We start from the raw sequence: 10,274 nt of genomic DNA on the forward strand, positions 1-10,274 counted from the left end.
AATAATGCTGTTAAAATGACAGGAGGCCACAAAGTCATGACAGCTAATTACTAGTGGAGGGTTTTTGATAGGCCTATATAGATGTGTGAAATAAACCACAGAAATTTAAAGAAACCATAGAAGTACTTGCATCTCTTACATTTTTAATCTACAGTAAAACATTTTTATTAGGAATCTGTGTTTTTAATTAAACAGAACATTTAATTAAGGTGCTTTTTAAGTGGGTGAAACAATTAAGTGCAAACACTTGAATGAAACATGTCATAATTAGTTTTAATAGAGTGTTAATTGGTACTAGGTTTGCCAAGTTAATAATTACTGCTTATTAAATTTTCAATTAATCATTGTCATTTTGCTTTGAATAAAGATGAAAATTAGATAAACTAATTCAGGGGGAGGATATTTTTCCCCTTGTTAATTAGAACAGTTAATTTTAAAAATGGAAATTACTTGTTTTAGTTGTCAATCTTATGTTGTACATTAGTCAAATCTTTACACCCTTCCCACAGCCAAAAGTAAGGAGCTAATTTGACACCTTGCAGGTTTACAGTCAAGCTTGATGGTTCTGGTCTGTGGTGTGATCCAGTTGTATTTGTTTATTGCAACAGTTGGTTTTAAGAAATGTATTTAAGAATGGTGAATATATTAAAATGGTGAAAAACTTCAAATTTAGAAATGAGAAAATGATTTTTTAAAAAAGATCCCTATCGTTTAATCTATGAAGCGCGCAACCACGTTACTCAGAAATAACATAAGAAAAAGAAAACCAAGATTGTCTGTTTTCATCGATTTTCTTTAAAAGGTCTACATGAAATAAGTTGCTATATGAATTGCATTTTTTTACTAATATGCAGTATTTTTGACCAGTGGAATAATTGCACTTATATATATATATATATAGTATGTATGACATCAACTGCCTCTCGTTCTAAAGACTGTAACATGTACTTCCTTCCTTAATATTAACCGGTAGCATTGTGAGAAACCACCTTCTCAATGTGGTTGAATCATCCAGACCAGTTTCTTACGATTGTTTTTGATCATAACTCCTTAGTGTGGTCGCAAACTCATTTATGGATGTATACTTGTTTGCTAGAAAAGTTGTAGTTAGTGATGCAACATTGAAAGAAAGAAAAAAAAATCTCACTGGTTCCCTAAGGGAATTTCAGAAATCTGCTGATATTTTAGGGAGTCACAGGGATGAGTGACCCTGTTCTGTAGATTTCTATCTAATAGCGATCCATTTCCAAGGTCGGCGCTAACAGAAATGTTCTCTTGTCTGATCCGGCTGCCCCCGCGCAGAGGAGGCGGTCAACGAGGTGAAGCGCCAGGCCATGACCGAGCTGCAAAAGGCCGTGTCAGAGGCCGAGCGTAAAGCCCACGACATGATCACGACGGAGCGTGCCAAGATGGAGCGCACGGTCGCTGAGGCCAAGCGGCAGGCGGCAGAGGACGCGCTCGCTGTCATCAATCAGCAGGAGGATTCGAGCGAGGTGAGGCCTTGGCCGCGCTTTCAGTGAAGAAGACAGTTTCCACTCTGTAGAATGTTCTGGGGTTGAATCCAAGAGCTCACAAGGGAAGGTGATATTGGACATAGACACAAATCTTTGGGTGGGATAGGAATTAGAATAATTTGAGGGGTTTTGGTACATCTGAAATTGAGAGCTGATTAAAAGTCTGCTGCTGATTAAAGACCTGAAAGAATAACTCTGCCAAAAAAGGATTTTCGTATATTTTCTGGGTAACAGATTAAAGGGAAGTCCTCCTAGCTTCCTCACACCCAAACTCAAAACCCAAGCTGTGTGTACGTGCATTTGTTAGCTTATGTGTGCGGTTTCCTTGAAACAGAAGGGATTTTATAGGGAGACTCTAGGTTAAGTGGTGCTGTCCAAAGACATTTCATGCCTGGGGTGAAAGTCCCTTCCCTAAGTCCAAAGCTGAAACAATGCTTGCATCAATTAAACTTTTCCAAGAGCCTTCTACAGTCTGTTTTTCCACATTATTTGTAATAACCCTTGTGATGGTTATTTTCATAGCATGTTGCTGCCAGAAGTAATATTACTTAATAGTATTCTAGTGTGTTACAGCATACCCACACACACACAGGGAGAGACAGAGAGGTACACACATCCCAAATGACTCAAGGAGGTGGGAAGTTACTAATACACAACATATAACAGAACACTTTTTAATATAGATCCTGCAACATGTTAATGCTCTGCATTAATTAATATAGCACCACAATCCCCCATTCCCAAAGTAACTTTACATAAAGAACCACAGTCAGCTACTCACACCAAGCTGACCTAGCAAAAGCATGAACTGATAAATCAATGGACCACTACAATCCATATCTATAATTTGTGAGGGAGAGTAAGAATTTAATTTGTACCAGGCTGCTCTGTAGATGAAAGGCCCTGCGGGAATCACTCGATGCCCAGAGTTTCTGTTTAATGTGTAGCAGATGAATAACAAGGGGACAAAAGGAATTGATTTTCAACATTTGAAAGTTTCTCAGGAAAAGAGGGACAAAGGGAAGTTTATCTACCCTTTAACTGCTGACTTTTCCATTGTCGAATTAAGCTAGATATAAATTCAATTTTATTGGCATCTTGTGACTACGATATTTAAGGACTTTGTTTTGTGTTTTTTAAAATTTTATTAGCATCTTTTATAGAGAATTTGTCCTGCTCTATTCAAGTAGTACTGTGAGGCACAATTGTTGCCATCATTAAAACATTATCACTTTCACATCAACATTTTAGGACTGTTGATGTATGTTAAGAGTATTTTGTAGGTCACTGAATTCCAGAGAGAGATGTCTAGGAAGAAATTGAGAATTAAGTCTTTGTGTTTGGCCTGTGGTCGCTGTATTCTTTTAGTATCTAAGAGCTTTGTGCTTTTATTCCTAAAACTCTCTGGAAAAACACATCATCTTGACACTAGTATATAGCATTTAAAAATACAGTGTATCAAAGGGTAGCTATGACAAATAGTAGACAAGATGAAATAACCTTGATATGAGTAATATTCTTTACTAATCATTCTTCATTTCTTTCTTGAACTCCTGGAAACTGATCTTGACCATATAGCACTTTGCCCTGAAAACTAACAAATAGAAAGGTTTGGAAATTCAGAGGACCAAATTTAAATCCTGGCTCCCTCTCTTACAGTTCTATGATTTTGAGAAAGCCACTACATCTCTAGATGCTTTGGCTGAAACCCCAAGACTTGATAATTTTATTATGTTACAGGTGAGAAAACTCATTTGGCTACCGTTATCCAGCCTAGGAAATGACAGATTCTAAACTGGAACTCATGGCATGCTGTGTGTCCTTTGAAGCCAGTATATTATTTTTCTTCTCCCTGCTCTTTTCTCACTTAGAAATGTGCACTATTTAATAGAAACAAGGTGATAAAAGCCACCTCAACAAAGATGCTTGTAAGTCACCTCAAGTCTAGAAAGTTCTCTATGCCCCTCCAGGAAAGAACCAGAAGCATCCTCACACAGTTGGGGAATCTGTTAGGTCAGGAATGTTTGACCTCGCAGATCTAAAAAGAAAGGGTGCAGGTACTGCACAGAATTCTCTTAAGTTTTTTTTACATTCAAGGCGCTGTCTCTTGAATATATCCATTCAGCTCCAATAAGGCCCTCAAACATTGTGTTTTGGAAATTTTATGAACTGTTTTGTTTTCTTAGAAAGAATAGGAAGTCTCACCGTCATAGTAAGGGTTGACTCAAACATTTATTTCCATTAAATATAGGAGACATTGATTTTACAAGTATATTCAGAAATTAATGGGTGTCTTTTAAAAAATCATGTTTGTGACCTGCCCTGGGCAGTTTGTCATTTGATACTTACAACTCTTAATCACCTCCATTCATTTACTCATTCTTTCAATAACAGGTGATTGAGCTGTTATTCCACATCAGGGACAGTGCTAGGTGTTGGCTGATGGTACAACGGTCCCTGCTGTCAGGTTGAATACAATTCACTAGAGGAGTCAATCACTAAATTGAGTCCTGTTAGAGGCTAGTGTGAAGGCTTCTGATGTAATACTTAAAAATAATCAGAAACTGTCCAGCGGCAGTCCTCCAACCACCCCGACTCCCACTGCCTTGCCACTGCTTCCCCAGGCTGTGGGCATGATAAGATGGAGAGAGACTTTGCAGGCTTCTACAGCAGGATGGCTGTACGGATCGTGTTTTGGCAGGATCTCTGAGGCTACTTTGTGAAAAGAGGTGAGAGGAAATGAAAAAGAGAGATCAGTCTGTTTCAGGAGATGTGACAAGGAGATGTTTGGATGAAGGTATTAGGTAGTGGCACTGGGGGGTAGAGAAAATTAGATGTGGTGGCTGGTACCTGTGAGGTAGGTAGAATGAGCACGATGTGGTGATTGATGGTAGCTGTCACAGAAAAAGAGGGTTTTGTGGTTTCTCAGTGGACATGCAGGGTTCAGAATGTAAGCATCAGGCGCTCCTTATTGAACCTTTAAAATCCTACTGGCTTTGCTCTGCCTAAGGTGTGTAAGTGGGTAGTAGAGGAGGTTTACCTGGGTTTATTAACTCAAAGAGTTTAAGTATTTGGCTTGGTTCTAAAGCTACTGGGGATGTAATTGCAAATGAAACCCAAGTCATTCTGACTGTGAAGGCATTTGGAACAGGAAATCATAGCCATTACACCCCAGGATACCTTGTCTTTGATGCTTGCAACTTCCTAGTCCAGCAGGTCCTGAGAAAGATCTGAAAGTGACAAAATGTAGCATTTTGGAAAGGGTATTTTGCTTCAGTCTAAAGACCCAGATGAGTCAAATGCTGGCTATGTCATTTTATGTCTGTGAGACTTAGTCATTTACTGCAAAAGTTATTTACTCTTGGGGCCTCATTTTTCTAAGCTTCAAAATGAACAAAAGTGGATTCAAACTGTCAATTGCAGTGCAAATACATGATAGTGTGATCTTCGTGTGAATTTAAGGTAATGTGTTTACTTCTAACTGTAGAGCTCTTTACATTTGGGAAATTTGAATTATAATCATTCTACTTAATTTACTTGTATCTAAGGGTTTTTCTGGAGAATCATGAATGCAAGACTTGCAGAATCTTAAAGTGCAATGGAAGAAAATGTTTTGTTTCTTGAAAAAGGACTTTCTAACCTAAGAACCAAAAATTACTTCTTTTGCTCGTAGGACAGAAAGATCATTTTCTATGTATCTAATAAGAAGAAGATAATTGGAGAATAATTTTGTTTGTAGGAATAAAGAGAATTATTGATATTAAAAAATGTGTCAGCGATCTTTAACATGCAACTTTGGCAGTCAAAAGCTTCACTGTCATTTCCGTTTCTGCCTGTAGTGTTAGTACATTTAGCGAAGGGGAGGGTTGTATTCTACCTCAGAGTCTTCATCTGCATCACAGCCTAATTGTGGTCAGTGGGCTGATTCCAACTTTTCAAATTTCAGAGAAAATATTCTTTAGGCTGAGAAGAGAATGATACCACAAATAAGGGAAGCCCAAAAAGTGCCATGAACTTCTGTGATGAAATTTGCCATGAAATGGCATTCTGGAACCTGCTACATGATGTGGTCATTCAGTCACCAGCTTTATTCCTTAGAGGACTAAAAGCAAGCTGCGTTAAATGAAAAAGGAAGGAAAAGAAGGAAGGAAACACTATCAGAAAATACTATCCTGAATATGGAAAACACAAGTTGGTGGGGAAAAATGTAAAGTTTGAATGAGCCATTGACTGCCTCTATCCCTTCTCTATGGATATACCATGGGTATTGTATATAATTGGCAGTTTCCATCTTTATGTGAGTAACAGAAAGCTTAGAAAGGGAAAACAATCCAGTTAGAGTACTCACAGGATTCTGCACATCCCTCTGTTCCCACAAGGTGGCTGTGGAGGGGCTAAGTGCCCCCCTTGGCCAGGCATCAGTCTTGCAGGTATGGATTAAGCAGTAAGAAATACACTGGAGTCATGCAAGAGAAATGTATTAATAGAACTTGCTTGCTTTGTTTTCTAATGAGCTTTTAAAAAAGAGCATGCACTTTGGATTTATCTGTTAGCTGAACATTTGCGCTAAAGTTAACTACACGTTCATTTGCAATACAATATCAAAAGCAATAAAAAATATGTAGGGTTTTTCCCACCAACTCATTTGAATTGCTCTTTGTTGTACCTTCCTGCAGCTGAAGGTTGTTTTTGTCCCAAGTGGTGGGTGGTAAGTGAATGGGATCAAACAACTTCAGAATGGAAGTAGAGGTAAAACTAGCCAGAGCCCTTGAATCCTGGGTCAGAACCGGGTGATGCTAGGCAAGAAGGCTCAATTACCAGCAGCTTCACGATCCAAAACATCTGTTTCTGTATCTGGCATAATTCCACTTTTTTATTTGTAAAATTGTTCCCATCTTTCAAAACACTTTAAAAATAAAGAAGTCCCCATTCTGTCTCTTCTTTCCAACACATGCATTTGTAATTACCTGGTTTAGTCTGTGTGTTTAATCAGCTTAAATTGAGAATGTTGCCTGCATCTGATTTCAATCTGAAGGAACCATTGAGTACTGGGCAGTTACCACCCTTGTGTCTGCCAAATTGTGTCTGTGCCAGAAAAAGGATAGGACTCACACCAGGGTATTTCCTAAAGAAGCCACTTGACTCAGATTAGATGTTTAATTTCCTTAAAATATTGTTTTGGATCTGAGTCTGTGTTCTCTAATTGGGATTTTCTGATGTAATTTAGGAATATCGCTTATTTGCTGATTGTGTTCCAGGATCCAGCTGGCAGTACTGTAAATGCTTAAACCTCAAGGAAGTAGACTTGGTTCTGAGCGCCCACTGTTAGAGCATGTGACATTTGACCAGTCTTTGTGGAACCATACACATGCAATACCTTCAATTAATTTTGAGAGTAAAAGTTTAAAACTTGTTGAGAAGGTTTAAATGTTTCTGGTTATGGTAAAGAAGCCTCTGATCAGAGATAAACATCTTTTGAGATGTCTTCCTGTAAGTCAAACTGAAGTAGAAAAAATTATTCTGGTACTGATTATTCACTTTAATTCTAATTTTATCTATGACATTAAACTGTTAACCAAGTTTCTGGATTTTTCTCAACTTTGTACACATTAAACACTGCCCGTTGACCAGAATTGGAGATCTTGAGATCCCCCCCCCCGCCCCCGCCTCTTCTTTGGACTGTAATTTCTAAATGGTACAGAAATAGGTATTTTGAGTGGAGCTATTTCTAAAAGTTTTAAAGCAGTGTTCTTGAGTTTACAAACGTCCAGCACTTGGCTCTAGGAGCCACTTGTTAGCAAAGTTAAGATAACGGCTAAGTCTTTTGCGTAATTTGCACAGGGGTGGAATGCATCCAGCGGGACAGGCCGACTTGCCACTGGGTATTTTAAATAGACTCCTGAGCCCACTGTAAGTTGCACTGCCAGCCTGCTGAAAGCAAAACAAATGGCAGGGAACACCATGAGGGGATTTTTTTAAATCTACGTATTTATCAGGACTTTAAAAAAAAAAGAGTATTTTAAGTGTGACACAACCATACACTGTCAGCTGGTTGGAATTACCAGATACAGTCACAAGGAAATAATCAAAGCCATAGAAGATAAAGAGTAAAAAGATGAATGACACAGAGCTAAGTTCACAATGGAGGCATTGTCTTGCCAAAGGAACTACAAACACTGAAAGGTGTTTTCCTGAAGTTCCCTCCACCTGGGGGACCCTGAGGGATCCTCTTTATCAGTCTTTCCCCAGCATCTGTCCCATGTAGGTGCTCCTTCTCTAGTATGTGTGTGTATTTTGATTCACGATGTGTTTGTCTCAAAGTTTAAATCTCAAGTAACCCCATTTGGGCTTTCCTCATCTCTTGGAAACTACCTCATGAGATTGGCAGTGACTTTGCTAGGATCAAGAATTCTTAATTTGAACTAGTTTCCTCACTACCCAGAGTTGCCGAAGTGCAAATGAGCTACAGAGGCACTCTACCAGCTGGAAAGCATTGTGTGGAAAGAGACTCACCAATTGCCAAATTTTCCTATTTCTGGTTTTTTGAAGTCAAATTGAGTATCCTCTCATTCATTCTTTCATTTCACATATATTTATTGAGCACCTACTATATCCCAGGACTATTCCTGGGTGCTTAGATAATATCAGTAGATAAACAAGTCAAGGATCCTGGCCTACATGGAACTGAGGAAAAGGGGGCTTGTTGTGAGCTTGTCCTGCCATGTGTTAGGTACATGGAATACCTGACACCAGTGGGAAGAGAGGTTAAAGTGTCTCGTCTCACTCTAGTCTGTGATGGAGAGCAAAATGGAATCTTCTAGCTACTTCATTATATCTCTTTGAATCTAATACAGGGTTCTTGTAGTTCCTTGTGATTCCTATTAGTTCCTAATATGCTGTCTGTAGTGATATATTTCTGTCTGACCATGAGGGTATTGATATTAGGAGAAAAAAAAATTGAAAGATGTGAAAGATGACCATTTTAGTACAGAAAATTTAGATGTGAGGATAGCCAAACCTAAAAGGAAGGGACCTGACAGTAAAAACAGGAACTTCAACTACTGAATAGTTTAAGATACCTCCTAATCATTGGCAGAAAAGTTTGGGTCATCTCACCTCAACTGGAATCGTCTGTGAGCTTAGTATCTGCTTTCCCCCAGGGCCCCCCAGACAAGTTTTCATTCTTACTGTATCCTAGAAAATAAGGGGTCATTGCTGCCTAGCATATTTCAATGGACTTTTCCCACTGTATTAATTTGCATCTTGCTTTCTTCTGCCTTCTCCTTTAGAGCTGCTGGAATTGTGGCCGTAAAGCGAGTGAAACCTGCAGTGGCTGTAACACAGCCCGGTACTGTGGCTCATTTTGCCAGCACAAAGACTGGGAGAAGCACCACCACATCTGTGGACAGACCCTGCAGGCCCAGCAGCAGGGGGACACACCCGCAGTCAGCTCCTCCGTCACGCCCAACAGCGGGGCTGGGAGCCCGATGGACACACCACCAGCAGCCACCCCGAGGTCTACCACCCCGGGGACCCCTTCCACCATAGAGACAACCCCTCGTTAGACCTGAGCTCAGAACTGTCGGAGGAAAGACAACACAACCAACAAGAAACCAATTCCTCATCCTCAGATGCTCAAAGTTGTTTTTTGTTTGTTTGTTTATAGATGAACTATCCTATTTCAGTACTTCAACAAGAGAGAACCTAACTGTATCTTGAGGCGGTAGTAAAACAGTGGGCCAGTAACGGGTCGTAATGACTATTTGTGGATAACAAAGATATCTTTTCCTTAGAGAACTGAAAAGAGAGCAGAGAATATAACATGAAATGATAGATTTGACCTCTTCCCTGTTATTTTCCAGTAGCTGGGATTTTAAACTAGATGACCTCATTAACCGATGCTTTACCAAACAGCAAACCAAGAGATTGCTAATTGCTGTTGAAAGCAAAAATGCTAATATTAAAAGTCACAATGTTCTTTATATACAATAACGGAAAAAAAAAAAAGGAAAACCCTCAAGGGCATGAGCATTGGCTACAGCGGTAGACATTTTAACAAGAAGATGAATGGCGTCCGTGGGTTGCTAACTGAACTTTGAAGACCCGCTACAAAACGCACAGATGTGTAGCATATTGGAAGGAGACACAGATGTTCATTTTTTTTTTCCTGTTTCTGAAAAGAAATAATATCCAGGTCAACAGAATGAAAAATGAAAGATGATTTGCAGTGGGATGTATGAATACAGCAGCAAGAAAAAAAAATGCCATAATACAAAAGGCTCCTTTTTATAAACACACACACACACACACACACACACACACACGTAAGAGACTCAGCCTGCAGTTAATTAGCATCCTGGCAGCATTGACATCAGCCAGCTGCCCTAAATAACCCTTCAACATTTCTTCACTTTTGCAAGGTTCCACAGAGTAAGACATTGGGTCTATTCCAGCTCATTCATTTTATATTGAAAACTAATTTTACAAAAATGGTGGCTCCAGCTCCAGCCCCTTTCCAAATTTTTTCAACCCCACCCTATTTGAATTTTTAATTAAAAAACTAGTAGTTCTCTTGGTGTTAAAACACTTCTGTCCTGTGAGGTTTCCCAATGGTGTTTTTCTTGTAAATGTGTTGGACAAATGTGAAGATGCATTGTAGTTTAACCATATGCCCACATTTAGTCTCTTTATTCCTAGTTGGTGAGAAACCTGTATCTTTCTATGCTGCTTTTATATCTGTATGTATTAGTGATATTTCTC

General features: G+C 39.1%; 1 protein-coding gene across 1 annotated transcript in view; it reads left to right on the forward strand.

Moving 5' to 3' along the window:
* Positions 1-10,274, forward strand: part of RUNX1T1 (RUNX1 partner transcriptional co-repressor 1) — a 133,054-nt gene that overhangs the window by 118,611 nt on the left and 4,169 nt on the right. Inside the window, 2 exon segments of the mRNA XM_037504254.2 lie at positions 1,303-1,493; positions 8,804-10,274. The exon segment at positions 8,804-10,274 is cut by the window's right edge and continues 4,169 nt beyond it. Of these exon segments, the coding sequence (XP_037360151.1) occupies positions 1,303-1,493; positions 8,804-9,079 (467 nt within the window). The 3' untranslated portion in view covers positions 9,080-10,274.

The sequence above is a fragment of the Talpa occidentalis genome, unplaced genomic scaffold (genome assembly GCF_014898055.3).
Source record: "Talpa occidentalis isolate TD23 unplaced genomic scaffold, MPIMG_talOcc4v2.1, whole genome shotgun sequence".
Taxonomy (NCBI): Eukaryota; Metazoa; Chordata; class Mammalia; order Eulipotyphla; family Talpidae; genus Talpa; species Talpa occidentalis.